Source organism: Microcaecilia unicolor, chromosome 9 (genome assembly GCF_901765095.1).
Source record: "Microcaecilia unicolor chromosome 9, aMicUni1.1, whole genome shotgun sequence".
In the NCBI taxonomy this organism is placed as follows: domain Eukaryota; kingdom Metazoa; phylum Chordata; class Amphibia; order Gymnophiona; family Siphonopidae; genus Microcaecilia; species Microcaecilia unicolor.
In genome coordinates, this window is record NC_044039.1 from 110,488,661 (window position 1) to 110,500,683 (window position 12,023).

The window sequence follows — 12,023 nt, forward strand, 5'->3', positions numbered from 1 at the left end:
AATAGGCAGGACTGGAACTGAAGCTGAAGGCAGACAGGATAGTGCTTTCTTTACTCCTTGATGATAATAAATAGAAATAAAACAAAATGTAGAAAAGAAAATGTACCAGTTTTATTGGACTAACTTAATACATTTTTTGAATAGCTTTTGAAGGCAATACTACTTTCAGATCAGAAATCTGATTTCTGATGTGAGGAAGAAGATACTGCCTTCAAAAGCTGATCAAAAATGTATTAAGTTAGTCCACTAAAAAAAAAAGGTATTTTCTTTTCTCTTTTTAAATTTCTATCTATTACCTTTAAAAGTGGACTAGCACAGCTACCGCACCACTTTATTCTTTGATGATCTGATAGACCAACCATTGAACCCTTTTCTAGGTTGTCATTTAATTTTAAAATACCAGTCTCGGTACAGATTCATGAGTCTTTCCATTATTAATCCCTGCAATTTATCCAGTTGCAAACTATGCCAAAATATTTCACAGGACCCCAAAGTCATCCACAAAGGAAAGATATTCAACATAAAGGGATCTTTCACTTGCTCATCTTCCAATGTGGTATATATCATTCAGTGTAAAAAATGTAATGAAGGATGCTATATTGGAGAAACAGGCCAGATGCTTAAGACAAGATTCAATTTACATAGACATCATATAAACAATGCTGGTGCCAGCAGGGTTCCCACACCTGTTGGGCAACATTTTACAAGACCAGGACACTGCACCAGTGACTTCACAGTGAGAATCCTCAAAGGTAACTTTAAAACCATACAAGAACGTAAGACCTTTGAAGTCAGAATGATTGAATATTTTAACACCCAACAGAAAGGACTTAACAAGGACCTGGGGTTCCTAGCCCATTATAAACCATAAAGCTGTATGTCTCTGTTGATCACCCTCCCCTCACCTATCCACACCCACCCTGTTAGAATACCAATGATATGCTTTGATGTCCCCATGCATACTTCCTACCCACCCCCATCCTCCCACCCTGTCAGACTGTCATAGCAATGCTTGAATGTTCTCACTTATATACACTGTCAGCTAGCACATTTGCTTATTTCCGATCTGACGAAGAAGGGCAACCTTCGAAAGCTAATCAAGAAATGTATTAAGTTATGTCCAATAAAAAAGGTATCATCTTATTTTCTTTTCCATGTTTTATTTTGTTTGATTTCTATTGATAACCTTAAGAGTGGACTAACACGGCTACCACACTCCTCTACTTAATCCCAGGAAGAAATTGAGAAAGTTGGCTGTAATTGATTTGACTGCTGTCTTGTTTGAGTGCTTTCTTTCCTATCTAAAATTTGGCATGCCTTTCTTTTAATGGTTTTATTTTTGTAAACCTCTATAACCTTTTATTAGAAATACTGATATATCAAATGCGTTAATAAACATAAACAATTAGTCCAACTCTTGCCTTCCTATCTTTTAATCAGTTGATGATCCATAGTAAGATATTGCTTTCTATCCTGTAGTTTGAAATTTCCTAAGAAGTTTATCTTGAGGGAGTGTATCAAACACCTTCTGAAAATTCAGATCTATGGTGCCATCTGATTTTCTTTGTTCACATGTTCATACACTAAATAAATAAATAAAACCCGACTGAAATTCACTATGGTTTAGTGGTTTTTCAAATACAAGTTTCATTGTTTTGCACCTACAATTTCTGTGTTCCAACTTTAAGTGTAAGACCCGTGAACCAGACAGGTGGGTCCCGTCGATACATGGCCCTGTGTTGGGTCAGGTACACAAGTGATGCTGAATAAAGTTTGTTATAATTTACATCTGGCTGTGAAGATTTATTGGCCCACCCTTACTATTTGGATTTTCTCTTGGACTACATGTAGGAGTTTTTCACCTTTATCTTTGGATTTACTTAGACAGGCAGGGGCTCCTAGTATTTACCTGGCTTGTCACCAGAAACAAAAAATGGTTTTAATGAATTCTGTTAGAGCAAACAATTTGTAATACAACAGTTCAAACCCCATCCCTTTATTGGGGTAGGGGGGAAGTTACAGAAGTTTGTGTATAACTTTTCAGACTGTTTATGTACCCGTGATATGAAAAATCAGCCATTCTCTATGATCCACTACTTTAATCATGTTTTCCCAGATGGTCATATTTCTGTGAGAGTCTGCTTAAATTCCTCAGCTTTCTCATCAGTTATGACAATTCAACCCTTCATCTTATAAAGATATCATTTATAGGAGCACTTATATATCCAGAGCAAGTTAAAGCTTTCCTTATGCATGACAGAATGAAAAAGCTAATACAATATGTTAGAGGGTTCCATGCTCACCGTGAGTCACAGTCAGAATCTACTTGAAGTTCTAGTCCACAAAATCTCTTCCGTGCATTCATTAGGATGCCTTTTGCTTGGCCAAAGCCACAGTGTGTCTTCAAGTTTACCTCTGCACTCTAAACTACAAATTTCAGGACCTTCCCACATCTCAGGACTATTGATGCATACTCACCACAGATAATTCTAGCATAGGCTGAGGAGCACTTCTCAGTACTTGACTTACTCAGGGTGCCTAGACAAAAGCCGAGAGACTGTTCAACATCATTTATTTGGAATTGAGAGCAGTAGATTACTTCCTTTGAAAGTCTTCTCCAGATTCAATTATTTTTAATCTAGACAATAAAATATCAATGCCTTACATCTGCAAACGAGGTAGTCCAGGATCCATTAAATTAGGCCAAGAAGCAGCGCAGTTTGGGACTTTGAGTCTTTCTGCCAGTCTGTGTTCTCTCCCTGTAATGAAGTGGATTTGATTGCTGTGTGATTGAGAATTGCTTTGATCCACAAACCCTAAAGGAAATTGTTTTACATTTGTTCCTCGAACTTGTTTTTAGTTAGTAGTGAAAAAGCAAAGCTACCCCCCCCCTTTTATTTTTAAAGTACAAGTGTCTTCAAATTGGCTAAGGTACAGGAAAGACATCAGATCACATATAGTGAATAAGATGTACGTTTGTTAAAAGGATAGAAGATCTTACTTAAGAGATTATACTTTTGGTCAAGCAGTATTGAGAATTCTGTCTTTGTAATCTATTAAACTCTGACCAGGTTGTCCCTCAACAGGAGAAAAGCTGACTGCAATTTAGAGCAGCTCTGAGCCTGGGAATAATCCTCTTCTGTGTCTGATTTAGTCCTCCTTGTGGATTTAGAAAGCAAATTAACTGCTGTTTTTCATAGCAGGATTAGTTGGTACATAGTCCCTCCCACCTATGTGAGCTGTATGATGATTAGAGCTATGGACCTAACTGAGGAGAGGCTGTACTCAGGAAGGACTAACACATACTCAGAATGTTACATGATTCTGAGCTCTGCAGAGCTGTTCTATCTTGCCACCGTGCGATATCACCACCCATTTATGTGCCTGAATAATCCTGGTTGTTTATAGAGAACACCTGTTACAAGGAAGTAATTTTGCTTTATCATTGTTAAGAATCTAATACATATTTGTGGCATTGACTGAAATTTATTTTTTTTAAATAGTCGGGAACCAAATCTGTTTAATCGTGATCAACTTAAGCTTTTTCTGAAGCAGCACTGTGAAGCGCAACATGGAGTGATGAAAACAAAGGTAATGATGGGTGTGAGAAAAAGTGTGATAACTTAAGTTGTCCTAGTAGGTTGACCTATATTTAGGCAAGAACATAAGTATAGCCATGCTGGGTTAGACCAATGGTCCATCTAGCCCAGTATCCTGTTTTCCAAACAGTGGCCAAGCCAGGTCACAAGAACCCCTCCTCCCCCCCCCCCCCCCCCCCAAAAAAAAACCAAAACAAAACAAAAAAAAAACCACACACACAGTACTCAAGTCTTTGTGATCACTTAGGTCCCATCTTATGTCATTTGGGTAGGGGGATAGTAATGGTTTTTCCTGTCACCTTATTTTCAGGTGCATAACACTACAGAGGCCACCCTGCTCATAGTTCCCATTTCCAGATCATTTATAAATGTTAAAAAAAAAAAAAAAAAAAAGCATTGTTCCCAGTACAGATCCTTGTGGGACTCCATTATTCACATTTCTTCACTGAGAGAATTGACCATTTATATTTACTCTGTTTTCCATCTTTTAACCAGTTCCCTGTCTTCAACAGAAGACTGCCTCCCATCCCATGGCTTTTTAATTTTCTTAGGAGTCTCTTATAAGAGACCATCAAAAGCTTTCTGAAAATCTTGATACACTACTTAACTGATTCCTCTTTATCCATGTGTGTGTTCATGCCTTAGAAAAAAAAAAGTAGGTACTTGTGACCTGGATTGGCCAATGTTGGAAACAGGATATTGGGCTAGATGGACCCAGTATGGCTGTTCTTATGTTCTTATGATGAGCCAAGACTTCCCTCAACTGGGTGAATGTTGACTCTCTTCCTTGAAACCATGTTTGTCTATGTGTTCGTTAATTTTGTTCTTTATAATGTTTTTCTACCATTTTGCCCAGCATTGATGTTGGGTTTACTGGTCTGTAGTTTCCCAAATCATACCTGGAACCTTTTTAAAAAAGTGTGCGTTATATTAGCCACTTTCCAACCTTCAGGTACAGTGGACAATTTTAATGACAGGTCATAGACTACCAGTAGAAGATGTTCACTGCCATTTTTGTGCTCCTTTAGTATCCTGGGGTGTATACCATCCAGTCCAGGAGATTTGCTGATCTTTATCTTGTAATTCCTTGTCATACCAGACCAGTCCAGACTATTGGATTATGTTCATCTACCAGTGGATGGAGACAGAGAAAAGTAGTTCTTGTAATTTACCCCTTAAGGGTGTCGTGCAGCCTGGAATGTTCAGTATTTTCTCTGTCTCCAAGCAGTTGGTTCATGGTGTGTGCAGCTCCTCTGATGCTTTTCAGCCAGATCCTGACCCAGTTCCATCTGTATGTCAGTTGAGCAGTGGGTTTCTTCTTGGGGAATATTAGGTCCTTTAATTTCTACAATTCTGGATGGAACTGAGTGACACCTGGTGGCGCTGGTCTCTTCCTCCTCACTTTCCTCCAATTTAGCGGTTTGAGGAGTTTTTTAGGAGATCACTATTCCAGAATGTGTGGGAATAGTCATGTCCATTGACCAGCAGATGGAGATAGAGAACCTAGAACCTGAGCTGCTACATATATTGCCAGCCAGTCCAGTTTTCCAGTATTTTCTGTCTCTGGCAGGTGGATGGTCGTGCTGTTCAGCTCCTGGTTCTGAGGTCCTTGCTCCTGGCTCAGTTGGTCAGCTGGTCTCCCAGTCGAGCCTAGCAGGTGGCAACCTGGTTGGAGATACATCTGGTGGTGCCAGATACCTGTCTCTGGTCCCCGTGGAACCTTTCTATAGTTTCACCCTCTCTTCTGCTCTCTGGCAGTACATGTGTAACAACTTTTAAGTGCATTGCTTTAAAAAAAAACCCCAACCCAAAACACCTAAATAAATAAATTAAAAGTGGCTTGCTGGGAAGAAGAGCAGGACAGTGTAGGGCTGCGCCTGATTGGAGCTCAAGTGCAACCCTTGTCGATGTGCCGCAAGGTAAGGATGCAGTATCTTGGGAGTCCTTGTGGAGAGAGTACTGAGGTGGGAGGGAGAGGCCCTTCCTCAGAACTGCAGCTGGGCTTGGCTGAATGAGGAGTGCTAGTGGCTGGGCTTTGGTGCGGGGGAGTTGGAGGCCGAGGTTGCTGCGTGATAGGTGAATCAGCTACAGACCGGATTGACTGTGTTGGGCTTCCCGGCAGCAGGACAGTGCAGTTCCTCTCCTGGTAAGGTGGAAATGGTACCCTTATTGGTGCATACGGGAGTTGCACAGTGTCAGGCTCTTTGTACTTTGGATGGAGCTTCACAGAGTGGGTCTTTGGGCTCGGCACTGCTGCAGCGAACTCCCTGCTCTTTAGAGTTCATTTTGTTACTGCACCAGGCTTTTCTGCCTAAGCAGGGAGCCTAGCTGCTTGTTGCTGGTGGGGCTATAGCTGCTCCCTCAGCCTCTAAGAGATCAAGGTTGGATTTTCAGATGAGCATGAGGAACTTATCTCAGGTGTCCCCCTTGTCAGAGCTGGCCTCCCTATGCTCAGAAGTGCCCTTTTTGAGGAAACGCTTGGAGTTCGAGCTCCCTCCTGAGGAAGAGGATGACCTGAGGGTGCTCCGCTTGTTTCAGAAGGAAGAATTGAGTTTGCTTATTTTTGAGGCACTCGCAGCCCTCTTGATTGAGGACTCCTTGCTGACACCTATGGTGGATCAGGCCCCAACTATGATGAGGGATAATTGTGGAATGCCTTCAACTGGCTCCTTGCATCCAGACATTCTGGACTTGATTTCAGAGGAATAGATTGCTCTGGACACTAGCCTACGGGTGGGGAGGGCCAAGGCATGGAGCATGCCTTGAAGCAGAGATTTGAGGCAGCGGCCCTGGGGCTGCTGACGGCACATTGCTCCTCATTTGCGGCTTAAGCCTGTCTGCTGGAGACTGCTCACATCACGCAGTTGGAGGCTGATATAGCCTATCTGGAAGAGGCCATCTTATGGCATGTTGTGGGTGTTCGCCAAGAGCATGCCATTGACGTTTACTGCTAGGCAGTAGCTCTGGTTGAGGAACTGGGCGGCATATGCAACCTCTAAAATTTGTCTAGTGAAATTGCTTTTCAGGGGCAAGTGGCTGTTTGGAGTGGACCTTAGGAACTTGGTTAAAGAACTGGATGAGGCTAAGCCTCAGCGGTTGTCTGAGGACAAGCCAAGACCTTTGGCTTGCTCTGCGGGGCTGGCGTGGATGAGGTTTTGGAACAGCAGGAAACAAAGTCTGGGTCTCCAGGCTTATGGTCAGAGGTCCTCCTTTCCTACCCATTGGTCCTGCTTTCGGAGGGGATAGGAAGCCCGCCTTGCAGTCTGCGACAGCGCCTAGTGCTTCTAGACAGTAGCAATGATGGCCCGGCCCTCTCTTCCCTTCCCAATGGGGGAGGGGGCCTTCAGGCATACTGGGCAGAGTGGGCCGCTGTCACTTCCAGAGCACTGGATATTTTGTCCCATCCGGTTGCTCCTCTCTTCCTGCAGTCCCCTGTGTCAAGGGGGAGCCAAGGCGGCTCAGGTTTTAGGAACGGTCGGCGCCTTTCTGGAGCTTCAGCCAATAGTGCCGATTTCTCTCGCAGAATAGGGATGGGGCAGGTACTCTGTCTACTTTGTAGTTCCGAAGAAGGGCATAGTGCGTCCGATCTTGGATCTCAAAAGCTTGAACCATTGCTTCCATATCTTTCACTTTCGCTTAGAGACTCTGTGATCAGTCATCACTTCAGTTCAGGTGGGAGAGTTTCTCAACGCTCTGGACCTGAAGGAGGCATTGCTGCACATTCCCATTTGGCCACTGCAACAGCAATTCTTACACTTTACAGTGCTCAGTCATCACTTCTAATTCAGGGCCATGCCCTTCAGGATGGCCATGACATCAAGGATGTTTTCCAAGGTGATAGTGGTGGTGGCGGTCTTCCTGTGACACCAGGTGGTCCGGGTCCACCCTTACCTGGATGACTGGTTGATTTGTGTGCTCTCCTTTCAGGACAGCGTGGAGGCAACTTCACAGGTCATTCAGGTTCTCTGGACTGGGTGATCAATTTCGAGAAAAGCAGAACCGCAGATACTGGAATATCTCGATGTCCTGCTCGACACTGAGACTACTACTACTTATCATTTCTATAGCGCTACAAGAGAGTGAGCGAGTTTTTCTCACGGATCTACAGCATGCAAAACAGGTATGACAGATCTGTCTACTGCTCAGCTGGGTCAAGCCCCTCAGTCTGGAACTGTGTGGGTCCTGGGGTCCATGATGGCAGCCATGGAAGTGGTCCCCTGGGCGTGGGCTCATCTGCGTCCTTTGTAGGAGTCCCTGCTCAGGCAGTAGTCCTCAGTTTCCCAGAATTACAGCCTGCGTTTACTGTTGAGTCAGTTGGCTAGGCAGAGTATGCCTGGTGTTTGTCCTTGCAGAATCTCTCCCGTGGGGCTCCGTTCCCTATCACTCAGTGGGAGGTGGTGACTGCATATGCATATGCCAGTGTCTCTGGTTGGGGAGCTCATTATGGTGTTCATTTGACCTAGAGAACCTACTTGTCTGTGGAAGCTCAGTGGCCCATCAGTTGCTTGGAGCTGAGGGCAGTTCACAGGGTGCTGGCTGTATTTGCGCTGCTGTTGAGGGGTGTGGATGTTTTCTGACAAACATGATAGTGGCTTACATCAGCAAACAAGGGGGGACGCGCAGCAAACATCTGATGTTTGAGACCGGACTGCTTGTGGTCTAGGTGGAAGAGAATCATCTTTGTCTGTAAGCAGCTCACCTTGCGGGAGATCTGAATATGGAGGCCGACTATCTCAGCAGGAACTCCATCAATCCAGGAGAGTGGGAGTTACCCGGTGAGGCTTTTCAACTCATGGCGAGCTGTTGGGGCTTCCCAGAGCTGGATCTTATGAGGGTGAATGCCAAGATTCTGTGATTTTTCAGTCATTGAAGGGAGCTGGGGGCTCTGGGTCTGGATGCGTTTCTTCAGCAGTGGCCAGACGCCAGGTTCCTATGTCTTTCTGCCTTGGCTGACAGTTGGCTGTTAAGGCGCGTATCGTGTCACCATGGGCAGGTTGTCTTGATCACCCTGGATTGGCCACGTACACCTTGGTACCGTGGATCTGGTTAGGCTGTTGGATGGGGGCCTGCTATGCCTTCCATAGATTTGGGTGTGCTCCGGAAGGGTCTCGTCCTCATGGAAGATCCCTCCTCCTTTGGTTTTTTGGCTTGACCATTGAAAGGGCTAGGTTGAGAAAGAAGGGGTACTCTGAGTCTGCTGTTGCAGTTCTGCTACAAGCTCATAAGCGTTTAACTTCCATGGCGTGCATAAAGCTTGTGTGCAGAGAGAGAGAGGTAGACCCTTTCTCCTCTTCTCTTGCTCATATCTTGGTGTTTCTTCAGTTGGGGGCCCAAAAGGGTTTGGCGTTGGACTCCTTGAAGGTGCAAGTTGGCTGCCTTGGCTTGTTTCTGAGGCCGGCTGCTGAACTCTTCATTGGCTTCTCATCTGGGTGTGGTCTGCTTCTTGGAAGGGGGTAGGCCACCTTTGGCCTCTTTTTGTGCTTCGTGTCCAGACTGGAATTTCAACCTTGTGCTATGGGCTTTCTAGAAACTGCTCTTTAACCCTCTGTATGCTGTTATGTTGGGACTCCTTCCTCTGCTTCACGGAGGCTGAGGTCTCGATTCGGATGGTGCATTCCTTTTTGCCAAATGTGGTGTCAGCCTTCCACGTCAATCAGTCGGTGGAACTTCCAGGGTTTTGCAGGGAGGAGGGGGAGGTACAGTTCGCCTCCCTGAGGCTCCTGGATGTCCGCTGGGTGCTTCTGTGCTACTTTGAGGTCATGAATGACTTCTGGAGATCGGATCACATTTTTGTCCCTTTTGGAAAATGAAAACTGGGTCTTATGGCTATTAAGGCCACCATTGCGAGGTGGTTAAGAGACGCACTCCTGCGGGAGGTGGTGAGCTGAAAATGGTAAAGGAATTCAAAAAAAATGTGGGATAAACATAAAGGAATCCTGTTTAGAAGGAATGGATCCAAAGAAGCTTAGCGGAGATCAGGAAGCAAAACTGGTAATTGGTAAGCAAAGCCAGTACTGGGCATACTTCTGTGGTCTGTGCTCTGATTGTGGTTAGACAGATTCAGCTTCGGCTTCAGAAGTTGGAGAACAAGGTCAGCGCTGGACAGACTTCTAAAGTTAGTGCCCTGATCTTGGCTGAATAGATTTAGATGGGATGGAGTGGAGCTTTCAGGGGCTTTGATGTTAACAGGAAATGTTAGAAAGACAGTGTTGGGCAGACTTCTATTGTCTATGCCCCCAAAATAGCAAGGATAAATCAAGACCAAGAATACATATGAAGTATCACATACTGTATGTAATTTTATCTTGTTCGGCAGACTAGATGGACTGTATACAGGTCTTTATCTGCCGTCATCTACTATGTTACTATGTCTGTTGGCCCTCGGCTGCTTCCTGTAGCGTCGGGCTGCTCCTGGATGAATAGATTAATGCTAATTTGCTCACCGCATTGCTATCCTAGATGGTTTGGATCGGATATTATGACATTTATTGTGAGACTCCCAGAGCAGTCTGGTTTTATTTTTTCTTCAGAGTTGTCAGCTTTCATACATAGCTTCACAGCTTCCTTCTCTACAAACCTGCACTTCATCATTGTGTGATATTTGTGTCCTTTCTACTTTTGGACTTTTTGATAATTGTCTTTCTTACATTTATGTCTCCGCGATATGGCCACCGTGCTTGGCATTCAGCTCTAGGTTTCCATATGGATGTCTGGCATAGCTATGGTTCTGCCTACTCTGCTAGTAGTTCTGTCTTGCCTTGCCTTGCCTCCCTTCCAAGTATGGTAAAAACACAGGAGCAGATCTGAAGAAAATCTTATTATAAGGATTTCATTCACTACAATAGCTAAAAGAACCAGATTGTCTTCAAATTTGCTCCTTTGCTTTTACCACATCGGATCGTGCAGATCGTCTGCCCTGTTGTTTTTTGACCCTTCCTGATATGGACAGGACAGAAGCCTTAGAAACTTATTAGTGCTTGCTGCCTACCATTTTTTGTGTGATTGTGGTGGTTTTGTTATTTATAGACTGCGCATGTTATTGATCTGGGCTGCATTGCTCTATTTCACGTTGTTGCGGGCTCCTTAGTTCTGATGTACTTTGCACGGTTTTTGATGCAGTCTTCTGCGTCTCTCTGTTCAGTGTTGGCTCAGCTTGTATACCTGTTTGCCTTCCTTTCCGCCTGTGTGGCATTTCTGCATTTTAGCAATGCTTAATAGCTCGCTCTGTTTTCATGGCAAGACTTCCTTGCTTACATAGCACTCTTGCACCTGATACTGGTGCTTGGATTTGTTGCTGCATGTGAACCACAGTTCTATCTAAACAGGTGGGTCTTAGCTGAATGCAGCTAATAGCTTAGACCTCTTTCCATGTATATATGCAAACACAGCTGCATGGTGTGCACAGCTCCGTCCCTTAATGGAGAGTATGATCCCGTTTTATTGTATAGTGAGCTCTGTCTCTGTATAATGCATACACCTCTCCTCTGCATATGTAGTGCTCTCCATCGCTACATGTAGACCAGAACACAGCAAAAAAGAACACAGCACCACTCTCGAGGGGATGTTGAACAGGTAGAGAAGCTTCTGTGCATGGATGGTCAGCACTCTTCCATCTTTGTTGGTCCTCCATCTCTTGATGTAGAGCACAGTTCTGTCTAGGAGTGTAGAGCCCATTTCCATCTCTGGAGGTAGCACATATTCTCTTCTCTTGATATGTAGTTCACACTCCGTTGCATGTGGAGCATTGACCCATATCAGGATGTGGAATACAAATCCATCCCTGGGTGTAATTTCCTTTTATGGGTATGGTGCACAGACCCTTTTCTGTCTTTAGAACACAGTGCCTTCTCTGGCTCTGGAATGTAGTTTTGTGATATTCTTCTCTTGCATAGATCCCAGCTCCATCTTTGCTTGCTTAGTTCAGATCTATCACTGGGTCTGAAGCACACCTGACTTCTGAGGGTAACACATGATTCCGTCTCTGAATGTGCTGCTCAGTTCTATCTCTAAGTGTGGTTCCAATTTCCATTTCTGTATTATCGTGCAGATCCTCCTTCAGCTGTGCTGAATGACCCCATTTCCACATGTGCATCTCAGCTATATCTCTTAATGTTGATCTCGTCTGAGTGGAGAGCATACTTTTTCTCTGAACGGGGAGCACTGGAACACAACTCCATCCTTACCTGTGGGCCGAAGCTCCATATCTTATTGTGGGGCACAACCCTGTTACTGTTGCTATGATGTGGAGTTTTATATTAACGGAGTACTGCTTCCTCCTTCACATGGCAATTTTTTCTCCTCTCTTAGTAACCTGCACAATAAAAAAAAAAATGTTTTTGGCAGCTTACAAAGTTCACATACATAATTAGATCATACATAGGACATTGATAATAGAAACAAATTAAACTTAATTTCTGAACTTTA

At 44.2% G+C, this 12,023-nt stretch overlaps 1 protein-coding gene across 1 annotated transcript in view; it reads left to right on the forward strand.

Annotated features, from left to right (window-relative positions):
* BAZ1A (bromodomain adjacent to zinc finger domain 1A) overlaps window positions 1-12,023 on the forward strand; it is a 763,171-nt gene that overhangs the window by 165,091 nt on the left and 586,057 nt on the right. The window contains 1 exon segment of the mRNA XM_030214053.1: window positions 3,504-3,591. Coding sequence (XP_030069913.1) covers window positions 3,504-3,591 — 88 coding nt within the window.